Source organism: Stegodyphus dumicola, chromosome 4 (genome assembly GCF_044657685.1).
Source record: "Stegodyphus dumicola isolate Sdum_Otavi_A_Nest chromosome 4, ASM4465768v1".
Classification (NCBI taxonomy): domain Eukaryota; kingdom Metazoa; phylum Arthropoda; class Arachnida; order Araneae; family Eresidae; genus Stegodyphus; species Stegodyphus dumicola.
The window spans coordinates 255,288,610-255,306,281 of NC_140771.1; the positions used below are offsets into that span (position 1 = coordinate 255,288,610).

General features: G+C 31.3%; 1 protein-coding gene across 2 annotated transcripts in view; it reads right to left on the bottom strand.

Annotated features, from left to right (window-relative positions):
* Positions 1-17,310, bottom strand: part of LOC118202128 (uncharacterized) — a 40,398-nt gene extending 23,088 nt beyond the window's left edge. The window contains exons 1-3 of one of the 2 annotated variants that reach the window (XM_085816232.1): positions 17,155-17,310; positions 6,711-6,852; positions 1,862-1,907 (exon numbers count right to left, since the gene is read on the bottom strand). In XM_085816232.1, the coding sequence (XP_085672358.1) occupies positions 1,862-1,907; positions 6,711-6,852; positions 17,155-17,274 (308 nt within the window). In that variant the 5' untranslated portion in view covers positions 17,275-17,310. Of the gene's footprint in view, positions 1-1,861; positions 1,908-4,943; positions 5,140-6,710; positions 6,853-17,154 lie in introns of those variants that run through there. The other variant, XM_085816233.1, reaches the window with a different exon arrangement.
* Positions 17,311-17,672: the final 362 nt, after the last annotated feature.

Below are 17,672 nucleotides of genomic sequence, written 5' to 3' on the forward strand. Positions count from 1 at the left end.
ATCTTCAGCACGAAAATTGAACCATCATGACGATTTTAAATTCTACCAAGACAATGACCCCAAGCACTCTGCTTTGAACGTTAGACTCTGGCTGCTGTATAACTGTCCCTAAATAATATAAACACCACCACTATCTCCAGACTTAAATCCCATAGAGAATATTTGGCAAGAATTGAAATCAAGAATTCGCAAACACACCATTTCTTCAAAACAACAATTAAAATCGGTGCTTCAAGAAGAATGCGGTAAAATCACTCCAGAAATAACAAAAAAATTAGTCGAATCCATCCCAAGAAGATTAAATCATGTTTTAAAAGTAAAAGGAAATCCAACTAAATATTAAAACCTTTTAAAAACTAAAATTTTTGGATAAGTATTTGATGGAAAAGTAAGTGTCCCATCACTTATGTGAGCCATTTTTTGCTCCGTTCTAAACAATTGTATTTTTATTAAATTAATAGTTTGAGAAAATGTATGTTATGTAATAATTGTTACTAAATTTAAGTATGAAACACACCCACAAAAAATTTTTACATTTTCTTTTAATTAATTTTGTTACAGTTTTCTTTTGTAAATCACAAGTGTCCCATCACTTTTGTGAGACACTGTACGTATCTCGCATAACTCAAAAACGAGTAGCCTCAGAACGTTGAAATTTTGTATATAGGACTGCTATAACATGTAGATGTGCACCTCGTATTTTGGTTGCAATCGGAGCTAACCCCATTACGCGTTTCGCCGAAACAGACAATTGAAACTTTTTCGCTACAAAATTTTTTTTAAATTTAGACAAAGTGTCTTGAAAATTTTAATAGTTTCAATTCTCTGTTCCAATTTCCCGACGCGTCCGCACAGAATGACACATTAAGGTGTTAAAATATGTTAAACAATACCTATACATCTTAAATCTAGACTAAAATCAAAATAAAAACGAAAATATAAACGAAAATATATTTTTATATATATATATCTCCACTCTGTTACCCGGCTCAGTGATCTCAGTTTCTTTATTCTTATATGTTTGTAAACTGTACATTTTTTTGCTTTAAAAATGATTGAATTATGCTGTTTTTATCTTCCGGTTAAAGTTTTTATCCCTTTCGTAATTCTGGAAGCAATATTTGTACAATTATCAACAATTTAAAAGCTGTTTAAGTGCGGTTATGTTTTAGATAACATGGCGGACATATTTGTTTACATTTGAAACAGCAGAATTGTAGATTTGTTGCCAATCTAGAGAGACTAAGCTTCGCAACACAAAAATAACGCCTTCATTTATTATTGCGAATCAAATCATGCTTAATCCTTTCTGGAATTTTTTCGAGGGCATAAGTGTTTAAGATTTACTTCGTAATTTTTAATGCAGATATTTTGAGTTTTTATGTATTTTTGCCTTGTCGCGAAGTGATAACTGAATTAATTGAATGAGAAATACTAAATCGTCTGTGAAAAACTGTTTCTTTTCTGTTTTGTTTGCTTAATTTCTTTCATACATCGTTTTAACTTTATTATAGTATTTGAATAGAACATGTAGCAACGATAATTCTTCAAATGATATAAATTTTGTGCATTCAGAATGTCGCTATAGTAAACAAATGTAGTGAATTTTAAAGAGTGCATTCATTCTATTGTGGTTTATGCGCTGTCGACGAAGTAGATTTAATTCAATCCAATCAATTTAAATGAAATTCAAGAAAAAAATGCGTATAATTTAATATTCCGTACAAGGAAGTCATGTGGTGTACACATCAGATTTCTTTATATTTAAATGAACGCTATGAATAAATTTCAAAAATAAATTAGAAATATTATTAAAATTGTTACCTTTAATTAAGTGATTCGTTTTAAAGATGGAACTTACCTAAACCACGTGAAGGCTGCTGTGTGATTTCTTGCAACTCCTGCTCCTGAAAGAAATCAAATGTCTTATGTAACAGTTTTTTTTTTTTTTTTTCCCTTAAAAAAATTTTTTTTTTGATGTTGAAGACATTCAGTATTAATAGCTTCAGCAATGAAACAGAGATGGACACTTACAATTACATTATTAATAAAGAAAACTATAATTTGAAGAATACTTTTTGCACATAAAAAACTGAAGTATTTTGTACAAAAAGAGTTACTTTAGTTAAATGGATTGTGTGTACGTGGGGAAGTGGAATAACCTTTCATATTTGCATGTTTTTCTTCGTTATGTCCCAGATGGGGGGGGGGAAGATTTTTTTGCTTCTTTGAAAGAATGGCAGTGCTCTGTCTATTGAAAATGCCAATTCGTTTGAATTTCGTCTGAGGCCAGCCGGCGGCCGAGTAGTAAAGTCGTTGAACACTAGTTCAATTCGGGATTCGAATCCTAGCGAACGGGCTGCTACATAAGCGCTTTCATGGTTTTCCCCGTGTGTAAAGTGTATAGAAGTCAGTCCCTTAAAAAGTCTTCCGAGAAGTCATCCCTTCCCTTTGGCAGATAAGCATTGAATGCTTTGCCATAATAAAGAAAATTAAAACATTCTTTTGCCGCGATAATATGTGTGGCATTAGTAATTGAGCATTCGTTCGTTCTTCAGTTGCTGAATCATTTAAATAAATAAGTAATGAATTATCCAGTTATCATTTCAATTGCATTTAACGATTTAGGAAGTTTTAGCACTGCATTGGCCATTTGTGAAAAGCATCGTTAGTAACTTTGAAAGAATTGGTGCTCTGTCTCAAATTGAAATGAACAATAAACTTTTTTTTTTTTTTTTTTTTTTGTTTGGCATCGGAGATCTGAAATGTTGAGGAAAATATGTTGTTTTGAATTGGCGAAATTATAAATGAAGAACAGAAAGCTTTCATAAGATTTTTGTCACTGAAGGTGAATATGAACATCCATGAAAGACTAATGTGTTTATAGTTGGAAATAGGAAACAAGAGAGTTTTACTGTAAACCACTACTGTCTGTTTTCACAGAATCTCATGAAGCTTTGACCCATTCACAACCGACGTTTCAACACAAGTATCGACGCATCCCGTTTTTCAGACCCATTTTCATAGAACAAAAGTGAGTCTTATGCGCCGGCAAATACGGTAATTAATAACTAATAATATATTTTGGGGTGTAACGTGACAAGCCCTCTCATGGTGCACCCTGGTTAAAGCTAAATTTGTCATAGCGTTGCCTCGCTTCCTTCTTCTTTTGAACATTTGGATTGTATCACATTATGGCAATGAATGGGCAGTGGCGTAGCAAGGGGTCTATCATGCCGCGGGCCCTTCCCGCAGAGGAGCGCCCAGATGTCCCCCCCCCCAAGACAAAAAAGATTTTCCGTGAAATTTCAATTTTTATTTTGATCAATTTCTGAGAAATGTGTTTTAACTGGATAATTATTAAAATATAATTATTTCCTCTCTTGATTTGTCTAATAAAATATGTAATAAATAATCTTTGTAGTAAATCAGTCAACTATCTCCATATACAAAAGGCTCTTTCTTTCTTTTTTTTTTTTTTAAACAACGTGCACTCAGAATTGTTATTATAAAACGATAACAAACAACTTTTATATGACAGGCCCTTCGACCCTTGGACTATTATTAATTCAGCGGCCGAAAGATATCTTTCTTATGCATTTTATTTTTTAATATATACTTGACGATTCTATTACTCGGTGAATAGAATATAAGTGAAATTGTTAACTGCTGCGTTTTTCAAAAGAAATACCTTAATTAATATAATAAAAAAAATTTTTTGCTTTAGGCCATGTTCCATGCTTTAGACCAGGGAAAATTTAGGGTTCTCAGAATCGGAAAAGAGAATTAGAGAAAGAAAAAGAAGCTCAACGCCAGAAAAATAATGGAATCATATTGAGTAAAAAAGAATCGCAGAAGGAAAAACCAGAACATAAGAAGGATGAAGAAGTAAAATCAGAGTGAAAATAAAATTCAGGCTGATAAAACACCAAACACATTGAGAATTACAACAAATACAAGATTCCGAAGATGGGGGGGGGGGGCACAAATGCATCAGAAGTTCCAAATCCATATCTAATAAAAAGAACAGAAAATGCAGGAGAAACGCTCATTGCTTGCAATTCCAAACATTCAGTAGTTTAAAGATGTTGCTTATTTAAAATTTAGTAATAATCTTCCAACAATATCGAGCTATTTTCACACGGAAATAATTATATGTGGATCCCGCATAGTTCAGAACGAATCCAGTCTAAATGCAATAGCAACGTCAGCCAATCTTCTAATGCCAAAATCTCGGTTTTCTCGAAGGGTCGGTAATAAAGAAGAAGGAATTAAAATTAACCGATCTTGGTTATTATATTTACCAAAAAATAATGGTGAGTACTGCTTTTGTTGCTTACTGTTTATTACACCAAATTCCGCTACCTTTGTAACAAAATCTGGTTTTAATAAATAGAGGGAAAAGATAAATTAATTAGCCATGAAAAGAAGTCCAAAATCGTTTAAAATCGTCCATCGAAAGTCGTTTACAATTTGGAAGGAAAGAGGATAAAGATTAATTTATAAAACGGGAATCAATGAATCATTAGAAGCAAATAAGTGCGGAAAATGCAGAAAGCAAATATAAAGTCCGAAAAAGAAAGATGTCGAATATATATTGCAACGAATATCAACTTGCAAGAAGCATCTGATTATACAAATTCTTCCTCTATGTGGTTATGTTGCATCTACCGCTTCAAGATCGTGCAAGTGTCGGAAACCTATTATCTTTACTTAAACTTGTAGCTCAGTTTTATCCACTATTAGGGAATCATTTTAAAAATGTCATGGAAACGCCAAGAACTGTCACCACAAATTCTAAATTAATATCTTTTCATCTTTTGGCTTTCTATGTTCTTTGAAACTGAATTTTTGTCGAATTCTGTAAGTGAGAGATCTATATTAATTTCATTATAATTCTAAACTTTAACCCTTTAACTGTCAAGTTATTTTGATGATTTGGGTACACAAATTGTCAAATTTTTTATTGGAAAAATCAAATGTTTAGTACAAAATAAAATATACTTAAGTAGTTAAAAATTGATATTTTGAAGTACATGGGTAAAATTTTTAAAGTCTTGTAGCCACTGCATATTTGCTGGAGGCGGCTGCCACTCAACATGGCAGTTGTAAAGTTCGCTTCTAGTGGAGCATTATTTTCTAAAAATGAAAGAAATTCATTATTTTCTAAAAAATAAATAAATGAAAAAAAGTAAATAAATAAAAGTGAATACCTATTAGTAGTTCAGTAATTCAATCACGTGTGGTACAACTGGAAAAACTTTTCCAAGCACAAACCAACTCCACAATCACTACACCAGAATCGTGTTTCCTTCCTTATCTTTTTATCATTTTTATCCTTTGTACTGTCTTGAAGACTCAAGTTTCGCAGTAGTAGGAGGAATATGGGAAATAAAATGTTGTTCAATAAGACGAGCAGGGTTATCTATTGTAGGTGGTCTGCCAACATTCTTTTGTCCAGAAGCTGCATCGTCATACTCGTGTTTATGTAAAAGCTCTTCTACAACTTGGATTCAAAATTCTAAAAATGTAATACATTTCCCAACTACATTTTTACAGAGCAAATATGAGTTCCAGAGTACCTTGTCTAGTTAATGTACAAATATCTTTGTATAATATTTTTTCTGACGTTTACGGATTGTTGGATGAAAGGATATTTCCTGATCACAGTGATCTATACCACCCATAGTCAGACTGTAGTCAGAAACAATTTTCGGCTTGGGTATATCTTCATTTTTTTTATTTTTGAGGCTGACCATGGAAGTATCATGAATACTGCTCATCAAACACACATCCTTCACCTTCGGTTGAAGAATCTAAATCATCTATATAACGTTTCAAAGAACTGGACGCCATTTTACAACAAAAAGGTTCCGTGCACTTTGAACCAAAGAACTTATAACCTCTAACCTTTGAAATCTTCAGTAAAGTGCTGTCATCTATTGAATTGAGCGCACATTAACTTTTCTCGAGATACATTCGGGTTTGACAAAGAGATGAAGCCGAAATGAACGTCTCCCGAAGCATTCTCGTAAACTAACTAACCTTACATACTCCCCCTTTTAAAGGGCGACTGGGGTTTAGGGGACCCAATTGCCAAATCCTGGGTGGGGAGAAATCCTCATCCACCACCCTTTTAGTTCGGGCCCCACTGTAAAGACATTACGTATTTTTTGGAAGCAGGCAAAATGAAAAATTAGCAACGCTTTCGCCGTGAATCGAACCATGGACTTCTGGAATACTGGCCCAGTGTGCAGAACCACTACACCACGAAGGCACGCTAAAAAGGTGGGAGAAATACCTTATAATGTCTCAAAATTAATCGAAGGCAAATGTGGGTCGGATACGGCTATAGTTACATAGCTAGATTAATTACATTTATTCAATCGCAATACCAATTACAGTTTTACATGAATCAGACCAAAATGTTACCAAGTATGGCGATTTCTCGCTAAATTTGTCAGCAAATGAGTCGCCAAAACCGTCGCCGGCTTCACAATATATCTCCAATTTAGCGAGCTAACCATTCACAACGTTAAAGTAGACGTGCCCTTGTATTCTTACTTTTCCGGCAAAGTTTTGCCTCTTTAGATTTTCGTGTCACATTTTTTAAAAAATGCTACAGTTTCACTAAAATTATTTACATATGTACACAATTCGTAACAGTATGTTAATGTGCGTATAAAAGATGATGTAGTTTGTGAACTTACCATTCAAATATTTATGTCCCATCGCATGTTGTGCGTGAGCATGGCCAAGCTGCGCATACATGTGAGTGACGTGAAAATGAAGGTGATCGAAATGGAAATAAGAATAGTACAGAAGAGCGACAACGGATGAGAAGGCAGTTACCTGAAATCAAAAGATAAAATATTAGAAGTGCGCCCGTACACAGAGTAATTGCATATATGTGTAAGACAAAAAATTTTTTCATAAGAAAAAATTGAATTTAATTAAATAAATTAAATTTAAATACAAATTTAATTAAATAATTTAAATTTAAACAAATTAAATTTAAATTTTAACAAACACGTATAAAAGCAAAAAAGCAAATTTAAAGCCAAAATTAAAAAAGCAAATTTAAAGCCAAAAAAAATGTTAAAAATTATTTAAAAAATGCGTAAACATATAAAAGATTTAAAAGATTAAATTCTCGAACTAATCTACAATATCATTTAAATTCAGAAGCATAAGCAAATCAAGTGCAAAACCAATCCATGAAAACAAATTCACTAATTTAGCAAATTAAAATTAATCCAAACAATTTTTTTAAAAATATGTAAATCGAAATTATAATTTAAACTAGCCCCTTAATTCCCCCGTCTATTCTAAAAATAGTAATGCCTTTATCTGGACTGTGTCATTTCTAGATCAGTCCGGCGTAGAACGTAGAATCCGCAATGAACAGCAAACTTGGCAGTCGAGATATATTAAATATTCATTTTTATTTCTATTGAGATCTGTGGCAACAATTCACTTGGTGCTCTAATAATGCATATAAAAGAAAATTTACGTTTTTGATACTGTTGGGATAGGAAGAGAGTAGAGCGAAATAGACTCTTAACAGGAAGAGAGGTAGAAGCTAAAGTGCGCAGTTATCCAGCATGACAGACTATTAAGAGAAGTTTTCGGTTCTCGAAATTTTGAGTTCAAATTCCAAATTAGCTACATCATCAGCGTTAAGCAAGTCAAGCAAGTGCTCTATGACGCAGTCCAGAAAAAAACATTGCTGTTTTAGAATAGAGAGGGAAATTAAGGGCTATTGGCTAAGTTAAATTATAATTTTGCCATATGCATATTTTTTATCTTACATACATATATTTCTTCGGTACCACACTACGGAATCAATATTGCAAAGTCCTTTTCATTACACACACATACATATATACGTACATATATATATATATATATATATATATACACGTATATACGTACACATACATATATCCGTACACATACATACATAAATTTTCAATTTCTTTTTTAATATATATATATATATATTAAAGACATAAAGTAAGAAATTTAGAACTAATATTTTACCCCCTGATGAATTAGCATTGAAGTTGATATTGAATTTCACTTCTGTTTTTGTTTTTTTGATGTTTATTTTTCTTTAAATTTTCATTAATTTTTTGAAATGAGGTTTTGCTTGTTTAAAGTGTTTTGGTTTTAAATTTTTTAAAAATTATTTGTTGAAATTATTTGAAATTTATTAATTATGAATTTCATTTTTGGTCTTTGTGAAATATGAGTATTAGTTCTAAATTTCTTATTTTATGTCTTTAATGATAACTTTTTCTGCAGATTAATGCGCGAAAATACTAGGCATGCTTATATTTGGTTTTCAAAAGAATTGTTTTGTAATTATTTAATTTAGTCTTAAAAATATTTAAAAAAATTTTTAGAATTAATTTTTTGGAATATGATATATTTATTCATGGTTTTAGATACTTGCACTTAATTTACATATGCTATCAGAATTTAAATGATATTGTAAATTAGTTCGCAGCACTAATTAATCATTTATTTGTATGCAATTAAAATTTCATAATTTAAAATTTAAATTTAAATTGATTTTAAATTTGCTTTATACAAATGGAGAATGTTTGTTAAATTCAAATTATATATATTTGCATTTGGTACTGCCGACTGCAATAAAAAAAGAAGTGCACAGTTAGACATAATAGAAATCCTATACGCAAAACTTTGAACAGTTAATCATCTTTGAGCTATACGCAAAACAATCGTACAAATTGATTTGGGAAAGATTAAAATATATATTTTCGCTGAAATATGAGACCCGAAATATTTCGGGATTACAATATTTCTTTTACTTCGTACAAGGAAGTAACAATGGGTGTACTGAGCAATTTCTCCTAAGTAATTCAATACTTCATAGAAGATGTATAATTAAATACATCCAGTTTTAGAGGACACATCTATGTACTTTGAAACTAAATTTTTGGAATTATTTTTTTCAGTTAGGAATTATTTATTTCTCTGCTAGAGCTAGAATAAAAATGACCTGTTCGTATCTGATTTTTTTTTTTCAGCTAAAAAATGGTAGGAATTGCCGGTATTTATTTATTATTCATTTTTAAGTGCCGCCTTTTTATCCCAAAAAGATATTAGACGGCGAATTACTTTTCAAATTGTTGCCTTCAAATATTATCGCCCTGTATTATCTTTAACGAAATTAAATAATGAAGAATCTACATGTATGTATGTTGGTTTCTCGCATTGTGAATAAACGACGGTACCTAGAACCATTAAATTTTGAATAACGTTGTCCTCCATCCGAACATGTGCACCTGGAAGCCTGAATTTTGAATTTCATATTTTATAATACTTTAAAGAACTTTTATTTTGCGGTTGTTGAATGGAAACTTTTGGAACGTAAGTACGAAGAACGTGATATGTGATAAAAAAAATAGTACGAAGAACGTGATATGTGATAAAAAAAATAGTACGAAGAACGTGATATGTGATAAAACGTTAATAGTAAAAAACACGCCCAAAAAAAAGTGTTTTGTAAGCTATCTTACTAAGAAAACTGAGCATTAATATATTGAACTCAGAAAAGACTGAAAAAAAAATAGAAAAACATATGCCAGTAGGTAACATTGCATCGTGAATTCTTATATATGCTGCTATGTACTTTTAAGTTTTTTGTAATTTTGCTATTGAATCGTATATATGGCGTAAGTGCGAAGAAAATGGTGCTAATAATAAATAAGGCTAGCAGCAGTGAGTGCAACAGTAGACTGGAGACTGCGAGCTCATCAAGAGCGTAGAAAACCTTAACAAATCCTTCTGGGCAATGGTTAAAATCTGAACTCTTCCAGACTTTCGCCCCCTTTTTTTTTCTTTTAATTTTTGGTTTTATTTGAAAGATTAAAGTTCAAGTAGTGTCGACAATATATCTGATTCCTCAATCTGCAGATACGAACTATTAGTGTTTCTTATTTTTTAAATCAACTACTTCAAAATAAATTGTCAGATATGTCATAAAAAATTTTTAATGTAAACCTAATTTTGAAAGGTGCAGCAGTGCGAGTTGAGAAAACATAATATTTACATTGTAAACTGATATTTGATATTCCAAACAACTGTTTCAGTACTAAATTATTGTTCAAATTTAATCAGTAACAGCAAGTATCCTTCACTTTAACCAATAAAATATTTCTTTCATATATATATACATTTTTGTCGCTGATATTTTTCTGCAGATTATTTGCCAGTAAAAAAATTAAAAATTACCATTCTTTCCATCTTGCGCTCACAAATCATTGTGCGAGTATCTTTTTTCAATTATTAAAGCCTGAAAAACACATGTCTGCGATGTTAATCGTTGTGCGATGATTTGTAGGTACTTTATTTTTTACCACGATATTTTCGTCGACGATGTTTTTAAACTGCGAAGTTTTTGAACCGCTTTATTTTCGACGACGATATTTTGTACCACGATGTTTTCTCTTTGCTTTATTTTCTTTGTTGTATGTCTTCCTTTCAGGATATTTGTCACCGGCTCGAAAGACTTTCACCAGATGCTTCCCCCATTAAATTTATTACCTTTTTATTATAATTTAACGATTTACCTTAAAGTTATTTGTCACAAAATTTATTATGTAACTTTTTACTTAAATTTCTTCATATAGGTCTTTTTTTTTTTTTTTTTTTTTTTTTTTGTGTGTGTGTGTGTGTGTTAATGCACACATAATTAGTAATTTTTAATTTTGCTCGATAAAGATACTGCCTTCATCCCAGGTGTATACACCATTTCCCCGTGAGACAGAGACGTTTTCGTCTTGCATTGTTTTCTTCACGACGTTTTCGTCCGCGATGTTTATTGCCTCGATGTTTTCGGCGGACTCCGCTTTTCTCGTCTTATGAAGAGTTGAGGCAAAAAAGTAAGTCGCGTAGTAAATTATATATAGGATCCGAAGCACGTATACAATTATTATAATTATTATCTCCTTGCCAAGTATTTCCATAGCTCAAAGCAAAAAGCTTTACATTTATTTTGAGCACGGCATCTCGTTTAGCTAGTTCTCAAAGTGCTGCTATTCGCAGAAGATAAGATGTATTGATCTTTCGAATTTGATTAATGAGTACCTGCTTTCATTCCTTAAGTGAGCATTTCGAAAGCAATAAAGGTATTCCTTAATAATTTAGATGTTTATTTTATATTTCAGTTATATATCTAATTGATATAAATTAAAATACTTTTCAAGTCATTGCAATTATTAAGTATTAAATTGCTATTTTAATTACTACTGTAATGTTTCTAGTGTTATATAGTACGTATCTAATGCAGAATCACTAAGTGATTTACAGATATCAGTGTTGTTCAGATTTTTATACATTCAAAGTGCCTCTACGTAAAATAAAAGAAAGGCGAAAATGACGCAAGTAATCGAAAAAGAGTCATCATTTAATCATGTAATGTAAATTAGGTAATAAACTGAACAAGAATTGATTAAAATAGATATGTAACTCTAAGGCAGTTCTAGAAGCTTAGGGTAAAGATGATTGCTTACAATTAATTGGGAATTCACGTGCCCATTTTAATAATGCAACAAGGCAGCAGGATTTGACACATTATATGTAGTAGCGAAACCATTAAAGGAGTTCCGCTTCCTTTCACTTCAGGCTCAGGGAAGATTCTCATTTTATTGATTCTCACCATGGAGACAAGCAGTGCAAACGAAACATAAAAGAATACTTGAATTAAATGGGTTAATAGGTAAAGTCTCTTTTTAATAAATGTAATGTTACGCAGTATAGGGCTCCGTCATTCTCCGTCAACTAAAGCAATTATGTTTACAACGAAACTAACAAATTTCATTGTAAGCAATTACTTCGATAAAGCCTTTTTTAAAATATTATGATTAACGATACATTTAAAATCTTTGTGTTAGGATTTAAGAGAATTTATTACACGCTGTTTTAAAAGTTCTTTTACTGAGTCAAATTATTTCAAAAGAAATGTAAGCTACTTGATTTAACAAATAAAAGTCAGATATCAACCATACTGACAACAATATTGAAATAACCTCACAATTGAGCAATTTATTTTTAGAGAATTATTCTAACAATAAAAAACTTCTGAGAAGAAACATTTTATAAAGAAGTTGCGTTTAAATTCGCACAAAAACAAAGCAAAAGTGTGTTGATATGCAAGTAAATTATCGAAATCTGAGTTTAAATAAATATTTAAAAAATGCTTTGCCAATACGTTTTTAATAATTTGTTAGGAATGTAATAACCAAATGAATTTATTCGCAGATAAATTTGCATGGAATATGGGCACGAGATTCAGAACTAAAAGCAATAGCTCTGTAAAAACTGCTTTCATTCAATTATTCAAAAATAAAATCTCTCTAATTTTAAAAAATAAAAAATAAGCTGAAAGGAAAGGGGCTAAAATAATTCAGTTTTTAGACATATGATATGCATTACCCAGACTTTACAATTAAAAAAAACTATTCTGTTACTGATAGCCATTAACACACTTGTTAAGTTTATCACAGAGATGTGCCCTCGTTATGAAATTATGTATGTTTCGTTCGATTTTGTGAACCGGAAAAGACAATGGTTGTTTTATTTTATAAAACACATATTCAACAAAAGTTATTTTTAATTGTAGTTTGTAGAGATAATAGAACTTTGAAAGCAAAAAATATGGAAAATCAGCTAGCAATCATCGGCATTCGAACCACACATCTTCTGCCACCACTTACACACTTTTTATAGCAATGTACACATGGACAGCGTGATAATTCCTTGCAAGTTTATTACATTCATTTTACTTGAACTCGCCCAATTCGTTTTCCTCATATCCGTATGTTCCTTGAATCTCATTAAAATCTAAATAAATGCTCGGATGGTATGGTGGTAAACAAGATCGGCAATCTCAGAATGGAGTTCGGAGTAAAGTTCCGGAAATTGTTTGGGTGGTAGTTTTTAGTCCAAAGGCCTTGTTCCTGAAGGGCCATTGTTTTCGTTTTGCGATTTTACGTTGGTTTACTATAAATGTCTGTTTCACTTTTGAAACTGTTGCTACCAAATGTTAGAGTCCTGCATTATATTTGAAGAAACTGAATAATGAAAAATCTGCATAAATGTATGTATATTTCTCGGGTTGTGATAGAACAACGGTACATAGAGCCATCGAATTTTGAATGACGTAATCCTACTGCGAATATGGGCTTGTGAAAGCCCAAATTTGAAATTTGGAATTTTATTATCGATTTCATATTTTGTAAAACTTTAACGAATTTTTAACAAACAAACTCAAGAAATTCAAAGCGAGCAATGGCGACGTTGTACAGAAAAAAAAAAAAAAAAAAAAAAAAACCTTTTTATCTCCAGCGCGCGAGACTCTGTATCGGAAATTCTAAAGATATGCTCAATTTACAACTATTTTGCAATATTGCTCTTGAACTGAATTTTATGGTTTAATTACGAAGAGCGTGACATTTAATAAATAAAGGTAACAGACAAAATGACGCCTCTTTCGACGCAATTTTGAATTTGACGTAATCTGAAACCATTCAGATTTTATTTATTTATTTTTTAAAATTTGTTTATTAGTCCAAAGGGGCTTTGTCCCTGAAGGACTATTGTTTTTGTTTAGCAATTTTGCGTTGAATCACTCTGAATGTCCGTTTCACTTTCCAAACTGTTGCCACCAAATATTATCGCCCTGTATTATATTTGAAGAAATTAAGTAATGAAGAATCTGCATAAATGTTTGTATGTCTTTTGCATTGTGATAAAACAACAGTACTTAGAGCCATCTCATATTTTGTAAAACTTTAACGAATTTTTGATTAACGAACTCAACGATTTAAAAGCCAGCAATGGCAACACTCTACGGGAGGGGGGAAAATCCTTTTTATCTCCAGCGCGCGGAACTGTATAGGGGAAATTCTAAAGATATGCTCATTTTAAAATTATTTTGCGACATTGCTGTTGAACTGAATTTTTATGGTTGAAGTTCAAAGAGCATGATAATAAATAAATAAAGGTAACACACAAAATGTTAAAAAAAAGCCTCTTTGGACGTAATTTAAAATCTGAAACCTTTCAAATTTTTTTAATAATGTATTTACTTTTTTTAAAATTTTATTTATTTATTTCTTAATTTTTGAATATGCCATTCCGACAATCCTCTCCAGAGTTTAAAACAAAAACATGTGTTTTTGTTTTAATTATTATTATTTATTTAAGTCTATGGAAGGGAGGCCTTCATTACGGACTTTTTAAGCGAAACTGTATGCACATTACACACGGGGAAAACAACGAAAACGCCCATGCAGCCAGGCCATGCGTCGAGATTTGAAAACTCCGGACCTAACTACTAGTCTTCAGTGACTTTACTGCTCGGCCGCTGGTGGTCACAGAGAGATAAGAGATGTGTGTGTGTGTGATTATGGCAAAGCCTCCAGGGCTATCTGCCTAAGAGGAGGGATGCCTTCGTGGAGGACTTTCTAAGGGAAACTGGCTCGTATACACGTTACACATGGGGAAAACCACGAAAACGCCCATGCAGCCAGCCCGTTTGCGGGATTCGAACCTCGGACCGAACTACCAGTGTTCAGCCACTTTACCGCTCGGCCGCTGGTGGGCAGAGATAAGAGATGAAAAACGCATCATTGAAATACTCTGAACTGAAATTGAGGTTTTTCTCACCATAGCCAACAATGACTGCATACTTAATTTCAACCATGGATTACTCTCGAAACTGTTCTGGTGTTGTATTCCTCGAAATTAGAATAAAAAACAACAATAAAAATTAAATTTGTAAAAAAAAAAAAAAAAAAAAAAAACCTAAAGTTATAGCTTTATTTAACTGAAGTCGAAAGGATCTTAATTTTATACTACATAATTTATTTGGGTACTATTATTAAATATTTTTTTATTCCATTTTAATAGTTATTTCATGGAAGTATTGCATAAAAGCGTCGTTGTTAGCTGGTATATTGCAAATAGTATTTATTTCGACTAGTATAATCTAATTCTCGAAAAAGAAAATGGAAGCTACGTTTCCTTTTCATCCTAAAAGGGCTATTACTCTCGAAATGCGATTTTGCATAGAATCACTATGAATACGTCATTTTAGTTTTCATTCTAGTGCCTTGGTATTCGACAAAATGTAAAAATATTATCTTTCGTAGTGAATCTGTCTGTTGTGGATTAACAAACCAAGGTATTTGAAAGCAATTAATGCAGTTCTTAAAAATATTTGTTTCTTACTTTTAAATCGGATTAATTTAGATAATAAATATGCATTTATTCATTATCTCATTAAAAATATTCAGTATAATGGTAAAATGACATTATACATGTTTTTAATTATTTATTTCACATTTTGTAAAACTTTAAGGAATTTTTGATTAACAAACTCAATCATTTGATTACGAGTAATGGCAACACTGCAAAGAGGGAAAAAAAAAAAAAATTCTCCAGAGCATGAAATTATCTATCGAAAATTCTAGAGATATGTTATTTTTAGATACTTTGTGATTTTGCTTTTGAATTAAATTTTATGTGGCTTATTTGCGAAGAATGTTAATGTGCAAAACGTTAATAATAAGACAAAACTTTTGTAAGCCATCTTACGAAGAAAATTTAATACTGACGTAAATTGAAAAATGACTGAAATAAATAGAAAATATATGACCAAACATGTTAAACACTGCATCAGGAATTTTAAACGTATGCTGCTTTTAAAATTTCTGTAATTTTGCTGTTGAATTGTATATGGCTTTAAGTGCGCAGAAAAAAACGATGCTAAATAAAGAAAAGGTAAAATGGGAGGAAAAAAATAACACGAAAGCTTTCGTATTTTATATTACGTCCAAAGCTGGGTTTTTCTTAAGGGGGATTCAAAACGGGATTTGAAAAGTGATCCAGACATTCAGTCATTCGACGCAAAATACCGTTAGACATTGTAACGTTATTGCGTTGCTATGCTACCAACATAATACCAGTAAGAAATGTAAAGAAACGTTGCGCATAAAATATCGGTACTTGAAAATGTTGACGGAACGCTTTGAAATCGTTAAGTTTGTTAATCAAAAATTCTTTTAAGCTTTACAAACTATGAAATAGATAATAAAACAAATTCGAAATTTGGGCTTCTAGTTGCCCATATTCGAATTTAGGACTACATGATTCAAAATTTGATGTCTCTATGTACTGTTGTTTTTTCACAATGCGAGAAACATACCTACATTCATGCAGATTCTTCATTTTTTAATTTCTTTAAATATAATGCAAGGCTCTAATATTTGGTGGCAACAATTTGAAAAGCGATTCAGACTTTTATAGTGAACCAACGCAAAATGCCAAAACGGAATTAATAGCCCTTCTGGACTAATGCCCATTTGGAAAGTTAGGAGTGATTGCAACAGCAGACTGAAAACTCAGCGAGAGCGTAAAACCTTAAAAAACTCTTTTTCGGGCGACCGTTAAAATCTGAAATCTTTCAGATTTTTTCTGGCTTCAGGAAATTTTTCATTATTATTGATACTTATTGCATAATTCATCGTATTTCGATATTTAATCATCTTCATTACATACCTAATTTTAAGCAAGTAAAATATGTGCTATGTTTAATTATTTGCTGACAAATAAATTTAATAGATCTATGATTCCTTTCAAAATTTAAAATAAAAACTCGCTGTTTTACCTTTATTCGGAAAAAAAAAATGTATGTGAATATTAAAGAATTTTATAATTCTGATAATGTAACCGAGTTAGATAAAGATATTTCTTACATTTTTAATGCACTGAATTTTCATAAAATGTGTTTTATATACTTGGTATAAAATAATTTTAATATTGCCAAAAATTTTTTTTAAAAAGCTGACTGTATAAGAGTTAATCAGTAGTCTATATCATTTTCGCTAACGCATGAAAAATAGACAGTAACCTTATAATTCTAAAATATGCAGCATGCAATTAAAAATTCACCTGACAGCCTTTTGTGCGTACACTTTGCTATGGAAGTAGACTTTCTTATTTTTTTTTAAGCATCGTATTTTCATGACAAAGCTTTTTTTTTTTCAACTTGGTAAATCTAACATTATATATATATACATTTCTATAACAATATAAAAACAAACAATATAAATTTCTCACCTCAAGAAAGGTATAAATCCAACTTTGTGGTTTTTTCTTCTTCGCCAAAACGACTTTACCTCCGTAAGGCAAATTGTCGTTATAGTCGGAATCGGGTACATACCTGCGTCTGATCGTCATGATCACCAACGTCCAACTGTTCAGAACGTAACGATTGGTCTTTCACAAACCGCGTCGACGCAAATTAGCGAACTAATCTGGCTAATGTGAAGCGGTAAAAGCCTATTAATAGCTGTGAAAACAAACATTTTCTAGATTATTTATTTCTTGGTGGCTTAGAATTCATAATAAAATGCAATTTTTTTTCGCACAGTAAAAGCCTCACATTAACTCTTAACAATAAAACTGAAATTTTCCTTATACTTTCGTTAATGTACGTTATTGAGAATTTATTTGTAAAGGAATCACTATTTTTTAATTCATTTCCATATTATTTTAATTTGATTTCATTTGAAAGTAATGAACATTCTAAAAATATTTTCTCAAACTGGTGTTTTACTTGTATAAAACCTGAGTTT